This window comes from Natrix helvetica (assembly GCF_964273705.1).
Source record: "Natrix helvetica genome assembly, chromosome: 1".
NCBI classification, from domain to species: Eukaryota; Metazoa; Chordata; class Lepidosauria; order Squamata; family Natricidae; genus Natrix; species Natrix helvetica.
In genome coordinates this window covers 239619768-239644067 of record NC_138548.1, presented here as the reverse complement: position 1 = coordinate 239644067, position 24300 = coordinate 239619768, and the positions used below count along the sequence as shown (strand labels likewise).

The 24300-nt window shown below is 42.3% G+C and overlaps 1 protein-coding gene across 7 annotated transcripts in view; it reads right to left on the bottom strand.

The window, feature by feature from the left end:
- Positions 1-24300, bottom strand: part of BAHCC1 (BAH domain and coiled-coil containing 1) — a 133552-nt gene that overhangs the window by 46369 nt on the left and 62883 nt on the right. For 6 of the 7 annotated variants that reach the window (XM_081934630.1, XM_081934629.1, XM_081934628.1 and 3 more), the window contains 2 exons: positions 4227-4406; positions 192-314 (listed from right to left, as the gene is read on the bottom strand). In XM_081934630.1, the coding sequence (XP_081790756.1) occupies positions 192-314; positions 4227-4406 (303 nt within the window). The remainder of the gene's footprint in view (positions 1-191; positions 315-4226; positions 4407-24300) is intronic. The other variant, XM_081934632.1, reaches the window with a different exon arrangement.

Sequence of the window (24300 nt, the reverse complement as noted above, 5' to 3'; positions counted from 1 at the left end):
ACTTAGTGGAGTTGAAGCTGCCTATCAGATACACTTCAGTTCCAGAAAAGTCCGTTTTTCCTCCTTTCCTCTACCTTCCCTTTGCAGCTGCCCACTAAATCTGTGTCCTTGGTGAGATAACAATTACACCCTGCTTCCCCTGTCCCTTGAGGCAGAGTCAGGCATACCACATAGTCAAACCCAATACTTGCCTTTCTGGCTTTCATAAAAACGATGCTGGCCATACAGGACATTGTTGTTTCCATGGTGATCCAAGTGGCTCATGGGAAGAAAAGTGGATGCTAAGCTCCCAGAGAACCTCGGGTAACCTGGAGCTAAAACAAGAGGCATTGAGGAATGACAGGCCCGTGTCACAACACAACAGTCACAAAGCCAAGTCGCTGGGCCTTAGTCTGATCTGTCTCTATGCATAGGTTGAAAGAGGATTGCTGGGGCAAATTCAAAGTCTTTTGTCAGATTATTACTTTGGCTATATTAATCACTGCTAGGCTTCGAGCAGTAGCCGGCTATGGGATGGACCACAGCTAAAAGGGTTGGTACTGAACCAGAAAACTCTCTGGTGCTAGTTTAGCAGAAGGATCTCACAAAACACATCTGGCAGAAGAAGAACACCTGGAATGACAGCTACATAGGGAGGGAGCAAAACACACTATTCTCCCGACCATAAGAAACCCTTGATGGATATTGATCTCCGGCTTCTTTATAAAACCGAGGAAAGCAACTCTTGAATATCAGTGCCAGGATTCCGTATGAAGGAAAATAACGTAGGCTAACGAGGCTGGGGCCGTTATGCCTAAATGTATCAAAATTCCGCGCCCAGGTGACTAAAATTCTGCAGACAAACTAACATTATGCTTAGGCACATATTCGCATCGGTTTGCTGTTCTTGAAAACATCACATTCTGAAATAACCTTTTAATGCGTCGGGAAGGAGGGTTGAAGTGAGAACAGCCTTATTAGCAAGGGTATGCAGATGAGGGCGAAGAGCATCGCAAGCAAAGAACAAGGGGTGATAAAAGGACTGAAGATCCTAATCTAGCCGCTGCAACTGCTGCTTTGGGTTCCTGACATATCCCGGAAATGCAGCTCTTTGCTTAAAGTATTAAGTGGAAAGAATCTGGCTCATATAATCTCATTCCATGCCTGGGCACTCTAGCAGCAAACACATTAAATCTACAAAACCACTGACACCACTTCCCTTACTATATAGTCCATCTTCTTGGCTTCCCACAATCTAGTTCTAGGTTCTAAATCAAATGTTGTCAGTAAAGTTTTTATTTGGAGAAATACAAGGAAAAGTTAAAAAAAAAAAAAAGACCCCGCTAAAATAGGTATTATACCTATCTGTATAATGCTGTAGTGGCCTAGTGGTCAGAATGCAGTACTGCAAAAGCTGCTTCTGCTGACTGCCAGATGCCTGCAGTTCAGCAGTTCGATTCTGACAGGCTCAAGGTTGACTCAGCCTTCCATCCTTCCGAGGTCGGTAAAATGAGGACCCATATTGTAAGAGGGGGAGAGGGGGCGCAATATGCTAAGTCTGTAAACTGCTTACAGAGTGCTATAAAGCACTGAGAAGCTGTATATAAATCTTAGTGCTATTGCTAATGCTAAGGGCTATTACTAAAATTGCCCACTGTAGTCTCAAAAAGACACTTTTGATCAGGGCTTTCCGGGGCGGAGGAGAGGGGGGGGGGAAACGACAAAAATCAAGATGGCAGCGAGCTGCAACTGCACTCTCGGAGTGTCACCCCAGTGTTATGTGTATTGTGTGTAAAGGGACTGAGACCGCTCAGCCGTTCCAGAGACATCCTGAACAAGTTCAGGTAGTGGCTTCAGCAAAAGGGGCAAGTCGGCTTCACCCCCTCCCCTCCAGTTTGAAAAAGGAGAGGAATTACTGATTTGCCTGGTACAGCAAAGATCCGCACAGCAAGGCTCGTTTTAAAAAGGAACAAGAATACAACAACAACCCCTGCAAACAAAAGGAGAGGGAAAGGGTTGCTGTTATATCAGTTCAAAAAATGAAATTACCTCTTGCTGAACATTTTAAAAAGATACCGAATGACAGGACTGGCTTATAAAAACAAAAAGAAAAGAAAAGTTGATTGAGATTAGTAAAATATTAACAGAAATATCAATAATATTCAATTCCCCAAGAAAACTGTTGTTTGCTTGCTTGTTTTTTTTTGTTTGTTTGTTTCATTCCTTTGGAGAACACCACACTCTTGAGAGAACCTGGAAATTAGTATTACTTTTTAAAGACGTTGAACTATATTAAAAAGACATCACCTCATCTTTCTCATAGTATGAAGCATGTAGAAAAAAATGAAGCCTGTACCAAACGTGCCCAGGTGTGCATGCTCGCATAGGCATGTACATTCACCTACATCCTCAACACAAAAAAGGTGTATTGCATAGATGAGCAATCAGAAAGGGAGCATGATCCTCATCCTATCAGAGCTATTATACTGTAGCTGAACCCAGAGGAACAGCTCTCCCCCCCCCCATCATGACTCAGAGCTTCCCAGGCTAAAGGCCAAACAATGGCCATGAGGATAGCTAAGTCCGTCCTTCCTTCCTTCCTTCCTTCCTTCCTTCCTTCCTTCCTTCCTTCCTTCCTTCCTTCCTAGAAGTTCTTCCCAAACTGTCCTGTGGAATCTTCTTTTTCAATGGTTCCTTCACAGCAGGATGGAAGGCAGCCTTCCCTGCCCCTGGCCGGCCGGATTGATCTCCCCAACAAGCGGGCTGCTCCCCATAGCTAGCAGCTCTGCTCTCCACCCCAGTTAGACCGGCTGCCCGTCAGCATCACGCAGACAGCATTGCCTGCACCCCGCCCCCAACAGACCCGACATGCCGGAAGCTAGCTGGCAGCCGTTCAAGCTAGCAGTCGGGCTGGCTGCCAGGGCACAGTGCCAGCAGCACCTTGCCGCTCACACTTTAACTTTCTGCATCTTGCAAGAAGGGAAAAACGCTGGGGGAAGGGCACGACAAGAGGCCGCCGCTTCAGGAGAGAGAAAGCACAAGTGCATTAAGGAAACTAAAAGTAGTTGTGTGGCCACCAGCTCAGCACATTGGGAAGGATGGGATCGGGTGTGTGTGTATAGGAGTGGGATTTGGGCGATTAGGAAGAGCAGTGGCTTGGGAGCCTAAAGGATAAGAGTGGGGAGGGAGCGAGGCAGGCAGTCTTAGGGTTGAGGCTAAGGCATACGGAGAGAACTTTGTAAGTTCCACTGAAAGGCAGCGAGTGATGTGACAGAGCAACTGCATTTGGAGACAGCCTGAAGAACATTGGCTGAGCTGTGGAAAGGGAGGTTCAGACCCAGAACAACCACAGGAAGGTCCAATGGGGGGGGGGAGTGAGGGCTAGCAACAGCATGGGGATTGGGGGACAAGGCATCCATCTATCTATCGCATAGACCAGACCTGCTGCACATTCATTCTCCAAGTCCAAACACTTGGCCCAAGGGTCCTCTAAGAAACAGGAGAGAGAAGAGAGAGCTTTTTAAAAATACTTTCAGGGTTCCTGAAGCCAAAACAGAAAAGGAGAAACTGCAGGTAATTCCCTGGATTCCCTTGCCAACTGACCCCCCCCCCCTCTCTGCAGTGTGCTAACCAGCATAAATCAGGAAAAAAACAGCTCTAACTCTAGGCTGTGTGAAGTTAAATGGAGCTGTTTCCTGCGTGACGTGGTCAGGGGGATGAGGGTGGAAAAAGGGACTCCAAAAATCAGAGGGTCTCCTACCCATCTACCATATCAAAATGCCTCAGGGTGCGCATTTGTCAAGTCGCTTTTATTTCTACTTCAATCCACAGCCTTCCTGCGTCCCATTGTATCTTCTTCTTGCTATCTAACAACAGCCAGAACGCCAAGCAACTGAGAATTCTTACACCTGAATTCTCCTGTCTGCACAGTCCTTTTTTTCTAAGAAAACTGTAGAACAATGGGGAACTATACTTGTGTGGGCAAATTAATGAGATCTCCTCTGCCACTGCAGATCGGGACTATATGTCTTCTATTCTTCTACCTGTACAGAATATTGGGGGGGAAATAGTGGATTTGACAATTTTTAAGACTGTGCCAGTGACGTGGATATATCTGCAATATCAGGCATCTGAAGATCTCGCACTTCCATTCTCTACCCATCTGCCTATTAAAGGACACTTCTAAGAAACATCCTTATTTAGAAACTATGCCGCCACACCCAAGTGCCTCCGCCAACTCTCCTTACCTTCATGTGAATGTGAGAACCAAATCTGAGAGGTGCCGGAGTGGGGGCCATGGAAGGCAGGTTCAGATGGGGATGATGTCGGTCCCGTAGGATGCGGAGGTGCTGCTGAGCCCAAGCTGCTGCTGAGGAAGCTGCCCATAAAGGATGAGGCAGGTGAGTTTCCCATCAACCCACTTCCTGCTGGTGCACAAAGAAGGAAAGACCGTGTCAGCGTACAGATGGACAGACGATGCTCAGCAACCTCCCCATTATTGTGCACGCTCCATTCTGATTTTTAAAACCCTACATTATTTTGCAAACCAAATATACGAACATCTGTCTCTGACCCCCCAAAAAATATAATAGCATCATCGATACTTTTGCTGAGAGGTAGCTGATTTCAATTGATCAAAAACTCTGTTCGTTTCAGGCGCTGGGTTTGCAGGAGGGGGAAAATACGCTCAGCAGATGTATATCCCTCCCACATGCCCTGACACAGAGTCTCTAGAAGCATAAACAGTTTGCCACTCAATCTGGCAGCTCTGATGGGCACATATTATCCAGTTGCTGTTAGCTTTGGGAAAAGAGTTGGCATTAATGTTAGTGCCCACCGAAGACCTATTGGAGTCTCAAGCTGGCTAAATCTTCCAAGTACGCTACATCGTTAAAGCAATGGCTAGGTGTGTTGTTTTCTACCAGTAGCTGTCTGTACATCATACATACTTATCAGAAAACAAGCAATTGTACACATGTAAGCCCACTGAGACTAAAATGTGAGCAAGGAGCAAAGAATCCATTGGAATACCCGCCTGCAACCTTGTCAGCAATCACACTTCAACTCAACACCAGGCGCTTCAACACGAATGCTCGAGTCCTGGAGGGCGAACTAATGAGAACAACCCATGCACAAGCATATTGAGTTCTTCCACTGCCATTCCAGAATTGGGGGGGGGGGAAGAATAATAATCATGGGAAAATGAATTAGAGGGAACTATGTTCTCCACAGGATATATTCAAAAATTACAAGTGCAGCATAAACATAAATGCAAAAAAACACAAAGCCGCGATATAGAAATTCGACGTCACGTACATGCCCCCCAAAAATGGAATGGTGGCAGGGGGTCCCATTCTTCAATATTTTGAATCACTGAAACTCTTCACTTAAAGACAAAAGTTCTTCTTCCTTTGCCCGATTCCAGAGTTATTGTTTCAATCGCTTATGCATCCTAACGCACGTCCACAATACAGCAATCCTTTGGACATATTAACGAGACACCTGACAATTAGTTCTGAAAGACAGTGGAGGTTGCAACACTACTGCTGTGCAAAGAAATGTATTCTTCCGGGAGTAACATAATGTGGGAACTCTGAACTCATGTGAGATTGGCTAGTACCTTCGGGGAAGTGAATGCACTTCGTGGAAGAGTGCAGGTGATGCGATACACACCTGTATTACTTTACTCATGCAAGTAGACTGCTTATGACAGGTTTTTTCCCCCCAATTTGTGATTGTCAGAACAAACACAAACTAAGAAATATCCATAATTTACAGATGTCATCAGGGTCTCCAGTATCAATTGATCACTGTTATATCTGCCGTGTACAATATAACAATTTTTGGAGGGGAAACCTTCCCCAATTTTTCTGTTTTCTTCACTTCGAATGTGCCCTAGTAGGTTAAATACTGTCCAGACCCACAAGTACCAAAAAATATGCATTAAGTGTGAATGGGTAGTTTGAGTTTGATATAGTTTCTACCCTGTTTCCCTGAAAATAAGACCTCCCCAGGATAACAAGCCCAATCAGACTTTTGAGTGCATGCGCTAAAATAAGCCCTCCCCTCCCAAATATTTCAACATAGCAACTGCCATGAGGTGACTATACTCACTGCTTCCTGCACCTCAAAAATAATAAGACCTCCCCAAAAATAAGGCCAAGTGCTTATTTCGGGGGTAAAAAGAAAATAAGATCCTGTCTTATTTTGGGGGAAACACGGTATGGCTTCAGGATCAAGACAACAAACAATGTTCTTTACATGTTGGGCACAACCCCAAATTTCTACTTGTCACATTGTTGTTGAAAATGTGTAACCCTGCTAAAAAAAGTGGGGGGGGGAACACTATCCTTGTGATTATATGAGAGGCTGCTACTAAAGCCCTGTACTATCTATGGGCAATGGGCCTGGATTTTTAGTCATGATCCTTAGGTATTTGACGTGGGTGAGTGCTTGATGAAGCATCCAACGAAGAAGCAGGAAGTTCTCACTTTAAGCCAGCCCACGCTCCCTAGCTAATCCCATTGGGATGCCTCAGTGATGAGTGTGGGGATGTGGTTTACACAGCATTGGCCAAGGACACTCCCCGCAGCTGGGATGGAGATGGGAACTTAGGCATTAGCTAGGAAAGTCCCTTTCTGGACACTATGAAGTGGTCAAGTCAAATCTGGAGGGCTCCATGTATGCCCAAGCTGGTGTTTCTAGAGCTCATCACCACAGGCTAAGCAAAGAGATAGTGAGTATCAAGAGGATTCCTCTGAAGCTGTAGGATTTTTTTCTCTTGCAAGAACCAGCCTTTGTCAAGGAGCATTCAGATCTGAGATCTTGACAACCTCAGAAGAAAATGCAGCAGGCCTCCTTCATCCCAGGGTCCCTCTCCCCGTCATGCCTACTTCTCTCCCCCTATCACTGCCTAACCTGTACATTCCTTTGTGACCTTATAATTCCCATACTGACTTGTTTTACAAAGCAACCTCATTGGGTTTTATCTTTGTAGCAAGGTTCCCTCTAAGCTGCGGCTTGAGTGCAGAGGCTGTTGGCATGGGGGGACTTAGTCTTCTGCTCACTGTCAAAGACAACACTCTAGCAGGATAGGTTTTTACAAATGGGTAAGCAGAGAAAAGGGCTCAGTGGCTAAGACACTGAGCTTGTCGATCAGAAGGTTGGCAGCTTTGAAAATTTAATATATTTTTTTAAAAAAATGTGTACTTTATACAACAATTAGATTTTTGGTCGAGTTAAAATAGGTAACCTCATTTTTTCTCCTCTGGAGAGCTTAAACATGCAAAAAAGTATATAAAACAATTAGCTGCCACCCTCATCAGCCAAGGGTTGCTGTCCCCAACACCCCCCACCTACCCACCCAGCACAGGTTTGACCAGGTCAACCCAATGGCTACAGAGAATATATCATGACTTGTACATCTGCTTCCCTAGCTTAGAGGAAGCATTGCTCTGGACACAGTTGACCCCATTGTATCCCATCCCATGAAATTCAAATCAAATCAAATCAAATTTTATTTGATTAGCCGCACCCTCTCCAGAAGGACTCGGGGCAGCGTACAATTAAAACACATAAAAATATACAAATATAAACAATACATAAACATATACATATGTATATGCATGGAGGAGGTAAAACAAATGAATAAAATAGCATTAAAAATTCAATTTAAAAGCCCTCAATTACAGTATAAAATACACAATTAAAACACAATTAAAAAAAAAAACCCGTCAGGAGCGATATGATAAAAACTATGGTTGAGCCAGGCCAGCTACTTTGAAGAGGTGGGTCTTGAGCTTTACGCGGAAGGAGCGGAGGTCAGAGGTGGTCCTGATATCAGGGGGGAGGTCATTCCACAGGGCTGGGCCCATCACAGAGAAGGCTCTGCTCCTAGGCGTCGCCCCCTGACACTGTCTGGTGGACGGCACCTGGAGGAGGCCCTCTCTGTGCGAGCGAATTGGTCGCAGGGATGTATGGGGCAGGATACGATCCCGCAAGTAACTAGGTCCTGAGCCATGGAGCGCTTTAAAGATCGTTATCAAAACCTTGAAACGCACCCGATAGACCACAGGAAGCCAGTGCAGCTCGCGCAGGAAAGGTGTCACATGGGAGTACTTAGTACTCCTCATAATTACCCGCGCGGCTGCGTTCTGGACCAACTGTAGCCTCCGAGTGCATTTCAAGGGAAGCCCCATGTAGAGAGCGTTACAGTAGTCCAGACGAGACGTAATTCAATCTGCCATACATTCCCAAATCTAGTTTGCTCCTTGAAACGTAGTATTTTCTCTCCGACTTACATACAGTTTAGTTTCTTCCAGATATGTTGTCTATACATAGGCTCTTATTTCTCAAGTGGTCCAATAACCACTGGGATAACGGTGGTGGCTTCCTTGCACACCCCTGCACAGAACTGCACAAACAAAAGCAACGTAACTGCACCTGCACTACATTCTGGTTCCTATCCCACCTCAGCTACTGGTGATCTAGGGCAAAACAAACCTCACAACTTCCGTCACCATGCCCTTGCAAAATTGGGCCGAAAACTATCTATATAAAAACGGCTGTGGGTGTGTATGTTGCAGCATTTCCCCCTATAAATAAATACCTGGGCAATGCTGGGTTATCAGAAAGTAATGAAATAATTAATGAGTAGAATTTTAATGGTACAGGAAAGGAACCAGTCTTTTTAAGTGCCAAACACAACCTCCCAATCTTTGAAAATTTATAAATTTGTTTCCCCCAAGCAGCATTATGTGAAATTTCGTGCTCCGTTCCATTTCAGAATATGGTTTAAACATGGCGCCGATTCCTTAAGATTAGTGGGCACATCTTATTCAACTTGTCAGAAGGCAGAAGATGTCCATGAGGATTCAAGAGAGGAAAAAGAAGAAGGATTTAAATTTCCCTTCCTAGGGGACAACACATTGTAGTAGTATCTTCCCACTTCAGGTTCCTTCAAAATGTTGCTGCTAATCTTGGAAAATGGACTCTCTTTCTCTCGCCTTTATTTTTATATACAGATGGTCTTCGATTTACAGCCGCAGCTAGGAGTAAATTTCATTTGTAAGTCATGGAAGTCTTACGTTGAGGCACCTACATGACTGCACCAAGGTTTTTGATGGTTTTTCTAGGAGTCATTAAATGAAATCTGTGGTTGTAAGTCTGAATCCATTTTTATAAATGGGTGGTGTTTTTTTGTCAGAAACCAGTAAAAAAAAAAACCACCACAAAACAATGGTCATGCGACTGCAGGATGCTGTAGTTAGTCGTAAACATGAGCTGGTAGATGAGCACCCAAAATATAGTCTTGTGACTGAGGGAAGGGAGAGTGTAACATTTTGCAATGGTCAGTAATGCTTTGCTATAAAGCTATAAACCATCCCTTCCGGGGGCCATCTTCTAAGGGTCAATGATTAAATGACTCATAAGTTGAGGACTACCTGTGTCCCTATTTAATTCGTACGTACTATACACATTCTTTACTGAAACACATCCCTCCCTCTCCACCAAGTCCTGCTGTGGTGTCTCATCGTGGCTGGGATTTATGTGTTGCTGGGTAGGATGAGTATTGAATTCTGGGAGTGTATGCTATGTATGTGCTCTCAGCAGGGTCAACCAAGGCATGAAGGTTATCCCAGCTGCCCAACTAAAGCAAAGAGGCGTTCATATTGGGCAGCAAGGAAGCCAATGTCAAGATCTCGGGAAGGAACTTAGCAGAAGAATTTCAGAAAGCTGTTAGGAAAGACAAAAAGCAGTATTACAACATCATCTGAAAAGACACTGAAGAGGGAAACAGACATGGAAAAAAGAAGGAAGGTCTTCCAAGATTCCTCTGAAGTCAGAAGGTGGTTTCAGCCTCCCTATTGGTATGCTAAAGGATGCCAGTGGACATATAGTAACTAATTCCAAGAAGATCAAACGAAGATGAAAGGAATACATTGAAACTCCATACAGCAGAGATGTCAATATCCATGATACTTAGAAGATGTTCTCTACTTACAAGTAGCTCTAGTACTACGGTAGAAGATAAAGTTAGACCGGCCTTTTAACTAGTCTTTACTTGAGTCAGAAGGTTACAGGAATTAACAGAATACCTATAGAAATACGGTAAACTATAAGAAGAATCAGTAAAGTTCTAAGCAAATTATGGCAGCAAATTTGGCAGACCATGAAACGACTGGAAGAGATCAATCTCCATACCATTATCAAAGAAAAGAGAGGAAGCTGGATATGCAAGCTATGTTACAATAGCCTTAATTTCACACATTAACAAAATAATACCTGGGATCATCCAACACAGATTAAAGAGCCCTCCATGGAAAAAGAGATGCCAGCTGTTTCAGCTGGCTTTAGAAAAAGCTGAGGAACACAAGACATCACTACTAATGCATGATGGGTAATTGAGAACCCCCCCCCAAACGAAGTCAATATGTGCTTCATTGATTATAGAAAAGCTTTTGATTGCGTCATCATGAGAAACTGTGCAATAGTGTAGGGAAACTCTGAGCTCCTCATTGTCTTCATATGAAAACTATACACAGGTGAGAAATCCCCAGAAAGTCGCCAAACAACCTGTTCCAGGTTGGCAGAGAGGTGATTGAAGGCTGTATATTCTCCCCTTATTTATGAAGCTTATGTGTGTGATACCTATTAAGGATCAAAGAATGGGATGAAAATGAGCAATTTTCATACAGAAACATCCATAACCAGTGTTAGACTAATGACACAATTCTGGTTGGTGCCCAGAAGATGTAAATGACTAGATCTTCATGGAGAAATGATTAGTATTAACTAGGATTATTTGAAATAATAGAGACATACATTTACTTTGGAGTAAGCCTGATGTATATATTTGTAGCTGTCCCAAAGAAAATCAGAAGTCATTCCTTCTCTCCCCCCCCCTTCTCTTTCCTTCTCTGCACTTTTATTATTTCCTGAGTCTTTTTCTAATTTTCTATGTCTATTTGTTTATCTTTTAACTTTGTATTTTTTTTTAGAAAAATCAATAAAGTTATATAAAAAACTATTGATTTTCAAAAACACAAGGTCAAAATATAAACAGACAAGAAAAGAAGATTTGAAAAAGAAGAAAGATCAAGAGAGGGGGAAGGGGTGCAAAAAGAAAAATAGAAAAAGATTGACTTCTGACTTTCTTGGTACAGATATGAAATATATATAAAACCAAAAATATTTTTTATAAAGTCAAGCAGATAAAATGCCATCCATAGAAAGGTAATAATGAAAGTATGTCATACAGAGGATAAGAATATCTTACTGTACTGTCAACACCCTGGCTCTTAAAAAAATAGAGAAATATCAGTAAGAAAATTTTTATCTGGGGATATTTTATATCTTGGTGGTTTTTCCCAAGTCAAAGTGGGTTTTTGCAGTTTCCAGAGATAGAATAGATTTGATTTGATTATAACTTCAGGAAGACATTCTGTAAAACAGAAGCGACAAAGGATAGCTATTCCAAATTCAACATCTAGCGTAGGAACGTAGCTAAAAAAAAAAAGCAAGTTATAAATTAAAATCTACAGCACCAGACTTATTCCACCTGAAGGCCAAACACCAGTAAATGTACTGTATAGAGAGGGAGACATGCTTTTACATATGATTTAGGGGAAAATGCCAGTTTATGGAACTACAGCCAGATTGCAGATTCAAGTTCAGCAGAGCCGAAATCTTCTTTCCTTACAGCCTACCTGGCATCTAGAGTAATGATGTAACAAACAGCAGATCAAAAGCCTTCCCCCATCCTCTGGTTACAGAGAATATTTTTTGCATCCTCCTCTTCAAAAATCGGCTCTGTTTGCAGTCCTGATGTCCAATCAGGTAATTGGCTGTCATGCAATCAGAGCTTGCCCACCCACTCGGCTCCCCAGTCTCGGACCACACAACATTCCACACAGCCCACAGGTTTTTCTCTAACTGGCCAGTGCTGCTTCAGACAGCTGCAGCCGTTACTCTTTCCGTGCTGTTCTTCGCCCCCCCCCCTCCCCTCACCTCTTCCAGCTGTGTGGCATACTGATAATACTTGCAGACCAGGCTGTGTTGCTGAAAATAATCCTTCCCCTTGCATTAGGCCCCACACATCCTGATGCCATCTTGGGGGCAGAACAGTTGCCCTTTCATGCTAATCTGCCAAGGAGACGGGATAAATAGGAAGGAGGGGAACAGTTGCCGTTTCCAGACCAAGCCTATTTGAGAAGCCCGCGTGCAGCCTTTTGGCTTGCATCTCCCTGAGAACAGAGCCCCGTGCCTCGTCTCTCTCACGCTTGCCAGCGTTTCCCAGCCTGTGAGTCACAAAATGCTGGCAGCTCCTGCTCCCCTGACTCTGCAGCTGATCAGCCCCTCGCCAACTTCCCACTCCCTTCTCAAACTGCATCCTTCTTAGTGCTGAGCCTCTCACACTCATAAACTGAAATCCATATTTGGGTAACTCCATCCCCCTGATACGTTTGTGTGTTCATAATAACTATTGAGTTTGAGCGGGAAGGTTTGTTGGCATAAAAAATGCTGACCCAGTGGGGCATTAGTAATGAAGCAGAAGAATAGTCTAGCAATAGCACTTAGACTTATATACCACTTTATAGTGCTTTACAGCCTTCTCTGGGACGCAGTGGCTCAGTGGCTAAGACCCTGAGCTTGTCGATCAGGAAGGTCAGCAGTTCGGTGGTTTGAATCCCTAGCGCCGCGCAATGGAGTGAGCTCCCATTACTTGTCCCAGCTTCTGCCAACTTAGCAGTTTGAAAGCATGTAAAAATGCAAGTAGAAAAATAGGAACCACCTTTGGTGGGAAGGTAACAGTGTTCCGTGTGCCTTCGGTGTTTAGTCATGCCGGCCACATGACCACGGAGATGTCTTCAGACAGTGCTGGTTCTTCGGCTTTGAAACGGAGATGAGCACTGCCTCCTAGAGTTCGGGAACGACTAGCACATATGTGCGAGGGGAACCTTTACCTTTACCTTATAGCATTCTCTACATGGTTTACAGGGTCAGCATATGGTCCCCAACAATCTGGGACCTGATTATACTGACCTCAGAAGGATGGAAGGCTGAGTCAACCTTGAGCTGGTCAGGATCGAACTCCTGGCAATGGAATGCAGAGTTAGCCTGCAATACTGCATTCTAACCACTGCAACATCACGGCTCTTAGTCCTAGTTCTAGTCCTATCCACATTATAGGTAGCAGTAGAGTAAGAAACAACTCCCTTTAGTAACAGTAATCTGCAGCAGACGAGAGCAACTTTGTTGTAGTGGATAAGGCATCAATAAAAACCAAGAGACTGGGAGTTCTAGTCCTTCCTTGGGTACAAAACCAGCTGTGGGACTTTAGACCAGTCACTTTCTCTCAACCCTAAGGAAGGAAACAATGGTAAACCATTTTTGAAAAGTTACCAAGAAAACTGTAAGGAACTTGTCTCTCGTGGGTGGTTAGTGGGCCATGGAGAAGAACCCTTTGCCTTATTTTTTATATTTGAAACTCCAAGTTTTCAAAACTCCACTGTCTCAAGGAAGGATGAGGCTGATAAGAGAAGCAACAACACCAAAACACAAAAGTTCCATAAATGAAGACAATGCCTTGAATCCATTCATGCCTGAAAAAGATCTATGAAGAAGGACACGTAAAGAGGCACGTGTAAAGCCTCTACTGGAAATTCTATGCCCCTAATGGTACCACCATGCATGAGTGGTGATGGAGTGAATGGAGAACCTCTCCATTAATATATATACATTTCCAAGTTTCAAAAGAGAAAATATCTGGTTGGCTTGGCTTGCTGAGGCTCAAGTACAAATGTCCCATTTTTTTCTACATCGAGTGTCAATTGCTAATTGTTTGCATTCCAAACTGTTCTGGGACTCAGTACTTTAAGAAGAGAAGCACCAGTCGGTTAACAATGAGGACATTATACATGGCAATCTTTGACTGTAAAGTTTGCCTGTATCACATACTGTAGAGTTTAGGTTTAGGTCCTACTAAATTCACTATGCTTTATGTCAGGGGTGTCCAAACTTGGGAACTTTAAGACTTGTGGACTCTTCAACTCCCAGAATTCCCCAGCCAGGCTGGCTGGGGAATTCTGGGAGTTGAAGTCCACAAGTCTTAAAGTTCCCAAGTTTGGACACCCCTGCTTTACGTAATGGGTTTATTACAAGCTGTGGATAACAGAGTCAGAGAGAAAGATGTCTACGAAAGAAACATGCCTTTAACTATACAGGAAAGGCTGAGAGAGCAACCATTTCCCATGCCTTCCCATTGCTTCCAAACTCTCTTGTGGGTTCCGGGAAACAGATCTTTGTGGATTCCTCTCTACAGGAGGTTTCACTCATCTCTGGCCATCGGAAGGGAGGAAAATTAATAATCTTGGCTTAATGAAATCCTCATAGTAGCAAACCAAGCCCCCAAACTCTTAGCAAGCAAACCATTAGAACTGGGAGCAATGCCATACAGCAGAGTCTGTGGAAAAGCTGAGTTGCACTGTTTTCCTGGTTCTTCAACAAGTAGCAGAAAATGGGAATTTCCACCTTAAAAAAGAAGAAATATCTATTTCCTTATTTTCCCACTGGGCAGGAATTACTATAATCTCTTCCATAATGTCAGTGTGTAGAGGCTGCAGCAGCTGTCTCAAGGACAACAGAATATTTAAACCAATAGCCGCATAGAAGGCGGTGCAATTGTGTGCAACATTCTGTCCACCTTGGTGCATTTTCCTCCTCTTTGATGCACAGTATTCAGTGTCCAAGCTGAGAAGTGGAAGGGCTCCAGCTGGTCTGCAAACTCCAACTCCAATACTAGGGTCAAACTACACATTATTTCAAAGCAAGGATGAAGAACCCTCATACTGTTAAAACTCCCAGCCTCATCCCACATTGCTGGTTCTGCTGGGAATTGCTTAGCACCAATTGGAAAGCCACAATTTTTGCAGATGTCCCCTCCCCACCAACCTTTTTAGTATAGAAGTAAGTGTAACAGAACCTTAGGGAATGTTTTTGCTCCACAATATGTTGTAATCTCAATTTAAGATGTGTCCATTGTTTCCACTGAACAATGCAGTTTGCACTGAACAGATCACTTTTTGACATACTAAATTGCTGGGGCTGCAATTGTAAGAGGAGAATTAATACCTCCCTACACTGCACAATATGGATAAAGTCCAATGTACTGAACATAATTTTGAGGGGAAAATGACAACGGGTAGTTTACCTTATTAAAGTAGCATGTAGCTTGACCTCTACTGTTATGATTATTTAATGATGAAGAAAAAAATAATGACAAATGTATGTTTACAGGTTCTCCTCACTTAGCAACCACAATTAGGTCCAGCAACTTGGGTGATAAGTGAAGCCTTCACTAAGCTAAACTGTGTTTATACTGTTACTTCAGTTTTCCTTTGCTTTACAGATCCACAAAGTTTGTAGGATTGGTATTAACTGAGAACAATTACTGTACGACAGCTGCTAAACAAGGACTATTGTGTAGCAAAGCTTTTGCTATGTCCCATAAATCAATGGCACGCTTTATTTTTTACTTGATACGTTGTAATTTTGAATTCTGATATTGCAGGCAGATCCCCAAGCTAAGAAGTACCCCTGCTTACTACGAAGGTTACTTACTCCAAATCATAGCAGATGGCCAAACAAAAGGAAAAACAAAGAATTCAAGAAGAGGTGCAACCACCAATAATATAGTCAAACCAACTTTCAATTTCGGTTCACCCTCAGCATTAAGCCATGAAGGGCTGAATAAGTCACATTGTACTAAGCCAGCCTTTCTCAATTTGGCTGAGGAAATCAGGGAATTGCAGCTGAGCAACAAGCTGTAGAAAGTTACACCAAGCTATAAACTAATGTTTAATAAACCACAATGGTTGGATTACTGTGCTAAATTACAACCAAACAAATCTTGCGATCCCTTAGCAGGGTGCATGACCCCCGCCTCAGATTCCCAAGGTTACCACCCTCCTCCTTTTCCACTTGGCTTAATTGTACTCCAAACTCTTCATAGCAAGGCAACAGTGAGCATTTCATGCTGCGTGATGTGAACAAGGTGTGCTGCCAAAAAAGGTGCCTGAATAACACTAAATGTGGAACCTAGCTCAGCTTTGGGAGAGGGAATTCAAATTTTCTTTTAAAAGGACCTGAAAAGACTTTAATGTGAGTCCCGGAGTCTGACCGGCATGTAGACAGTTTCTATATACTAGAAGCAAAAAGCACTTCTCTTTCTTTGCGTGAGAGAAAGAGACCCCGCCCAAGATTTAATTAAATTCACAAAGATACAAGACTGATTTCTGTTGTGGGAGAGACAGTTTTTACTACCATAAATTGTAGAAAGTCTTTTGACCCTGGAGGTTTGCAAATTAGGAGGGGGAGAGATGTACAGTAAATGGAATACAACCAAGTGCCAGTATCTGTCCAATGGTCAAGCTGGGAGCAGCTTTGTGGAATAAATACTAACAGGGAGTGTTTCTCTTAAAATTAGAGAGCTGTCAAATTCAACTGAGCAAAAGAACAGAACACCTTCTCCCAAGCAGAAGCTGGTTCAGACAACTAACTACACTTTGTAGCTAGAGGTCAAGGAAGACAGCTTGCTCCCAGATACATTTTGTTTTTGTAAAAGCCCTGGCTACCCAGCTTACCAAGGCCTATGTCTGGCCTGCTTCGCTGGTTTGCAATGCATGCGTTAGGCTAACCACACCTAACAATTTCCCGTTGTGAATCAGCATTGCCTCAAGTCAATTATAGTTAAACTAAAGCAATCAGCTCCAGATGGGATACTAGTCAGATACTTATTTCTACTCCTAGATTTTACTCGCTGGCTGCTTTCCATTTCCCTGAATTTCAAAGTTAAGATGGACCTTCTGGTTCCACCCCCCCACCCCCACCCCAAGACATGAGGCTGAAGTATTCTTCCAGACCAAAGCCACACAACTCCTTCTTCTTGAGTTGGTACACCCCCGAGTGTGGAAAATATGGGGAATGTTAACAGATGATCCTCCCCCCCCCCCCAAGGAGGTGAGTATGAAAAACATCTGTAGCTTTGGGTGAGAAAGTGACACTACAAAGCCCCATTCTGAGATTCAACATTCCTTTCATCAAACAACTTATCCATTGTGTGTGAAAGGGCAGAGATTCATTTGCATCAATACTCAGAGAAAGCTCTTTAATTGGCCATAGGCTGTTGAAGCCCCTGGCAGCCAGATCCCCTTATTTTAAAGGTACTACATCCCCATAATTCTTTACTCCATTTATACACAAACACACATAACGAAACTTCAGGATGTCTACAATTGCAGGTATTGTTTTTCCAAGGTCCTGTTTAGTTTGAAACTGGTATTTGGCAACCCTAATGTGGTTTCAGAAGTGATACCACCACTGCAATTATTGAACAAGGGGCTAAATCCAGGTTGGCCCCATTTTACCCAAGCAACTAAATTCGTCCCAAGATCATCAACTGAAGCAGCATAGGCCACATATTCTCCACAGAGCTGGCCTTGATTGCTGTTACCACAGTAAACAACCTCTGAAGAACCATTGTTCTCCAGACCCATCAGGCTGCACAGCTTATTTTCTGGGCACCATCCTATCTACGATCCTTTTTTTTTTTTTTAGTTCAGAGCCCATCTCCTTCACAAAAGCAAGGTAGTCGAGAACCGGTCTCCTGCTCAGACGTCTGTGACTCACGGTATCTGGATTGGGTTACTGTGTATGGAAGAAGCAGGATGATTTCTGGATTCTTTTCAAGAATATTTAATCCTGTTCCTGCCTATGTAGTTTAGAAAAGCTCTAATTTGAGAACACCTGGCAAAAAGTGTTATGAAATGGAAATACCAAATAGGTGATGTACATCTTTCATTGGTCCAACCTTTGAGTGATAAAACAATTCAGGCAGAAAAGGAAGAATAAATTTTGCTCTGCCGATATTATATGGATCAGACCGGTTAAAACTGAACTGCTGATTTCAGATAACCCAAAAAGCCATTTGTCTACAAAACTACAAAGTATTTACAACATATTTATGTATTTGATTTTTACCCTGCCTTTATAACTTTCTAAGTAACTCAAGGCAATCAACATTCATAATACTCCCTCCTCCTATTTCTCCCATAACAACAACCCTGTGATGTGGGTTAGACTGAGAGATGGTTGGGGGCAGGGGAGTGACATTGCAATGTGTAAACAAAATCAGGAACAATATACTATAAAGGAGCTGCGGTGGTGCAATGGTTGAAGTGCAGCATTGCAGGCTACTTCTGCTGATCCCCGGCTGCCAGCAGTTTGGCAGATCAATCTCACCGGCTCAAGGTTGACAGCCTTCCATCCTTCTATGGTGGGTAAAATGAGGACCCAAATTGTTGGGGGCAGTGTGCTGACTCTGTAAACCACTTAGAGAGGACTGGAAAGCACTGTCAAGTGGTATATAAGTCTAAATGCTATTGCTATAAAGAGATGGGGGGGGGAATTGTAAGACTTTTTTATTGCTTTAACTATAACCTTCCGATTTTACATTACACGTTTTCATCTGTTATTTCGTACTTCCATGTACACATACACAACTCATGTCTCTCTAAACAAACACCAGGAGGAACAATTTGTTTATGTGTTCACCAAAATGCAAAATGGAGTGGCTATAAACAAGCAAAGGTTCCATAGCTTCATTCATATTCAAAAATGCTAAGCAAATCTTTTAAAGACGATTCAAAACGTTTACACTGTCCATCACAGTGGATCTGCAGGTTCAATATGATAGATTTGACAAAACTCCATGAAGTTTGCATTCCAAACCAGCTGTGACCCCAAAAAGAAGCTGAAATCTCAAAACTGAATAAAAGAAGGGAGAATTGGATAGGAAGGCAAAAGGGGCTTTGGAGTGTAAAGGAGGTGCTTGTGTAGCACTTGTCTGTAACTTCTTAAGCTCTTGTGGCTGCCTCTCTGCAGCTGTTATGCAACCCCAGGAAAAGTCATGTTTTGCTTAAAGGGTTGCAGACAGGTGCAACATGCGTGTCCCTGCATGCTCTGAATTCCAAAACCTCAAAAGATAGGTTTGGGTGCGATGCAGGTCAGGGAGGGGGGAAGGAGACACTGCAATGTGTAAACAGAGCCAAAATGAATATACTGTAAAGGAGAGGGGACAATTTGTTCGTTTTTACATTATAGTTTTCATATGTCACCACCACAAAATAACAAGAAACAGCACCATTTTCAGCAATCGTAGTGACAAAAAGGGCAGTTAACAATTGCTTCCAGCCTTGGGGCCACTTTTATGCACCGCACTGATAAGAATCAGTCCCTGAAGCTGCTTGGCCTTTTCCCACTCCATTCCCGGTCCAATATTGGAAGAAAAGAGAAGTGGTTGGAATCCGTAGTAGCATAGTCCAGGATACAGATCAGAAGTTGTGCAAGGCGTAATTGGCAAAGCTGGGTAAAAGATCTCACCCAACCCGAGTCTTGGAAGAAGAGGGGAGACCTTTGCAGCTCCTCATCTGGTTTTAGTGGCTGGAGAAGGAAGTTAAATTCTTAAGAGATAAGCCTAGCCCTACACAGCTTTGCTGGGAAAAGATGCAAGATCTAGAACAGGCTCAAAAAGAATCTTCAGTCCTGGGTTCAATTGCGAAGACTCCTTCTTAGCCTATACTTGGAGATTCAGGGAAGATCCACCCTGAATCCACCCTCTTCAGGTCCCCAGAAGAGGTTACTACCACTTCTCAAGGGCAAGAATGGATAATATAGTCCTCTACTGACCTCTAGCACATTGCAGACATCCATATTTTGAAGCTCCAGAGCCCTTGAGAGTGGATTATATGAAATGTTTACTTTAGATCTAGTGTTTCATTTGACTATTACCCCTGGTCCATCCTCTCCCTTCCAGCAACTGATAACTGGCTTATGTGGCCATTTTGTCCCAGGTTGCTGGTTTTCCGCTGGATGACAGCTGTTTGTTGTTGTTTTTTGTTTACTCAAGAGTTCATCCAGTGATAGCTTGTTTATGCCAATGATTTTTCCTCACCATCTTTTTCCACTGCCTCCAAAACCTTATTGCTCCATTCAAGACTGACTAGACACAAGTAAAAACAACCAACTAGATCCTTCAATGGTCATACTTCAGACTAAGAACTATCCTAGTCATATGGTCAATCTGTTGCAATCCTGACCAGAATTTCAAAAGCTGGGATTTTCTATCAACTGAGAAAGAGAAGAGTTACCATGGATTCCTAGACATTTTAATATATTAAGTTATTCAATATCTTTCCCGCCCCTCAAATTTAATATTTTATTTCTAATGGTCTGTGAACAATGGAAGCATTTCCCATGGCTTCTGTGCTTAGAGATTAAAAACCTATCCCACTTTTAAAAATACACAGTTATTTCATAATTTTTTCTTGGAAAAATTTTTTGGGGCCTACCCAGCTCATATGAGGCTCTTCACTATTTATTATTTAATGCATTTAAGTATTTAAATTTATATGCCACCCATCTCCCCAGAGAGAACTGTAGGCGGCTCACAATCATATTTAGTGCACATTTTTGCCTCAAAGAAATTATGCGTCCTTGCATATCACTTATGTGTCCTTACAATGAACAAACTATCCACCCAAAAGCCTGTCCATGAACTCAAAACCAGAAGTGCAGCCAATTATAAATTATCGCAATATAACATTTATACATAGTACGAACAATAGAACGAGGGGGACTACATGTAAATAATGTTGCTAAACAACAGAGGTATAGAGCTGAGGACTGAACAGGTTACGTATGAGAAGCCAGGATGGCTAAATATATCTCATCTCTTGTAAATATATAAATTGTAAGTATATTTCAACAGTCCTCAGCGAAATGCCGAGAATTGTGATGTATTTGCTATTGTGAAATGAGTACTTTTTTTTTTCATCTACTATTGGATTGCTCCAATTTTACACAATAAAGGGGACAGACAAACTGACCTGTTCACAGCTAACATCAAATGCAGAGCATGTATCATTAGAGAAGATCCACAGCCTTTTGTACACTGAAAGTATTTTCTCCCTGCTTCTTTGGAGAAGGGTGGCTCAGAATAAGGAATAACTTGCCACAGGGGTCTTTAATGAATTACTAGTACATGTCTGTTTCCAGGCCTGCTTAATGAGGGCCTACGTGAAAAGGGACTACTATTTCTCCCTTTCAGAGCAAACTCTTTGGCCCCTAAGATCTGCCATAATGAGTCAGAGAATGGCTATGTAGCTCTGTGCTTGTGGGTGTAATGAAGGCAGAACTTGGCTCTAGTGTTATAGTTATTAAACTATTCTTTTTGGAGGAAATTTTAAGGAAGGAAGAGGCCTGAAAAACAGCCCTGTGTTTTCAAGCAAGCACAGAGGCCAGGTTAAAGCCAACTGCATGCTTCGAATATTAACTTTTATATATCAGAAAAATGTATCTTAAGAATGGTTAGTGCCTAAGTGCTTTTGAGTATGAATAAAGTATAATTCTTTTCCTTTTGTAAAAGCAACCAGCATCAAAGTACCTCTGAGTATTTCTTTAATTGGCATATATACACTGGAAGATTAGAATACCATCAAGGGCACAATGCTTTAGACTTAGGTTCACCAATCACATTAAGCTATGGGTGTGAACCCAGCCTCCATGGTTAATAAACCATACTTTATGGCTTAGTATATTGTGTAAACCCAGCCAACTGTGCTCAGTTCAATACGCCATGGTGGACTAAACTATGACTTACTACAAGCAAACCATGTCAAGGATCACATGACAGGAGTGTTTTTTCATTTGTTTCAGTTTCTATAATGATGTTGGAGAATAGGTAGCAAAATTTTGGGTAGTTTGTAGTCAAACCCATGAAACAGTTCTCTCGAAAGAGAGATTCATGGATGGTTGTGAGATATGAGAACTTAAGACATTAATTTAAAACATTTTTTTCTCCAGGAGGAATACTTTGCCTTGGCAGAAAACTGTCTAAAAATAAATACAGCATTTGCCCTAAACATTTAATATACAACACAAAAAAGGAAAAAGGAGGTAATTATGGTGTTTAAAACTCACAACTTTAGCATTTTTAATTCAAGGTTCTGACACACATTTGGGTGTGATTATCCAGACGTGCAATACCAAGGCAGTATCTGCTTTATATACATTTAAATTGCTCCTTTCTATGCTCCATATAAAGAATTCCTGACTTTGGGCTCAAAGGACTGACACCCTCTGTCAAGTTCTTATATTAGCTGCATAATTAAATAAGTGATCCCAAGGCACTGGAAAATTAATCTATGAATTCTTTGAAGACCAACTGTTGCTAAATGAAGGGTAGGGGCAAAAGAGTGGAACACCAATATTTTATGGAACGTTACCAGTTTCAACTGGTAAGCGCTAATGGTAATATGGTGTGGGCTCTCACAAAAAGTAAAAACACCTCCTACTACCAGGTGAAAAGCAGACAGGAACAAACTGGTTGATTTTCCACAATAGCATTACTTGGGAACTACTATCCCAGAAGTAGGGCATGGTTCTAAGCTTCATCTCTTGGCAAACGAGACTTGTTAAAAGCCATCCAGCTTGCATTATGTATCCTTGGCATAGCTCAGCATTAGGATACCCAAACTCTCGGCAGATACATCACCAGCCAGCTGTGCTATGTGCCCAGCGTTGGATTGTGCAACCCATTTCCTGCCTTCAAAGGCATGTGAGAAGTTTCTACCTTTCCAAAACAAACAAGCCATAAAGATTCCCCAGGCACCAACCTGCTCTCCCAATTGCTTTCCAATGAGACCCTTCTGTGTTTATATACCTGGCACTGTGAGAAAATACTTGAATACAATATAAACACTAACTGTCCAATTATGCCCCCTTTTCTTCTCTGGCTTGGGGCTTTTGTCAGATGCAGAACTCCTATTTCCTCCCTCCCCAGCCTGTGAATCTCCTTTGAGATGATGTCTTAAGCAAGGCCTATAATCAATGCCCAGCTTAATAGCCGACACTGGCAAGCCTAAGAGAAAAATAGCCTCAAACTGGCCTGAATTACAGGTAATTAATTGTAATTGGATATAAACTCTCACTGGGTCTTTTCAGACTGTATACAGGTTAATGTGGGATTTTGATGTGCATATTTCAAAATTCCTCCCAGCCATAGTAAGGGATACAAAAGAAGAGTGCAGAAGTGTGACACGCTGAGCCAAATCCATCAGCTTCTTCCATAACATAGGAGTGTCTGGTCTTATAATAACATCACAGCCCAATTTTAGAAACAGGACAGTTCTGAATTGGCAGTGGCATCAGGATTTACACCATTGCTTCTCTAGTACCCATTTTGGTAACTCCTGTTTGGGTCAGCATGACTTGCGCTCTTAAGTCAGTTCAAATTGTGCAATATCGATATTCAAATGCTCCAGTATGAATAATATATATTTAAATCAACCTGAATACATGCACTGATTCATCAAAATTCTTCTAGGGTTCCCCTTTTCAAAGGATATGAAAACGATGTGACAAGAGGCTCAAGGCAACAATGTGGGCACGGGAGAGGGGAGTTAGAAAAGCACTGAAATGACAAGCAGTTGGTCAGCAAGATAAAGAGAATGACTAACAAAAGGGCTCTCCCTCCTCATAATATATAAGAAATTTTATTTTATTTATTTATTTATTTAGTTAGTTAGTTAGTCAAACATGTAGGAAATAACAGGTGTAAGTATAAACATGGACATGAACACAGGTAATAGGTATGAATAAATGGGGACAATAGGACAGGGACTGTAGACACGCTGGTGCGCTTATGCACCCCCCCTACAGGAAAGGGGTGAGGTCCACGCTAGATAGTTTAAGGTTAAAGTTTTGGGGGTTTGGGGATGTAACAACAGAGTCAGGTAGTACATTCCAGGCATTGACCACTCTGTTGCTGAAGTCGTATTTTCTGCAATCGAGTTGTTATTGTAGTTGAAGCTGAAGTAGTTTGCTTCAACCACAATAATACAATGATTATAATAAGTAATAATAAAACAATAATTGCTTGTTTGCGATGAAGCATATTTTGGGAATCTGACCATGTGGTTTTGTTCACTAAGCAAATCACAGTTTATTGAAATGTGTCATCCCCTCCCCACCTTACAATTTAGGAAAAAGATACTCAAACTTTAAAGTTTGGAATTTAAACTTAGCTCAAACTTTAAAGCTTTGGCACTTGCTGACTAACTCCAATAATTCCTTTGTTTTTTTTCGCAACTTCACCAGACAGAGCCCATTAGCTACAGTATTTGCAGCAATTGCCAAAGCTAGAATTTGATTTAAGAAGATAGATAAGGCTGCTAATCCGATGGCACTTTCCTGAGCCTCTGC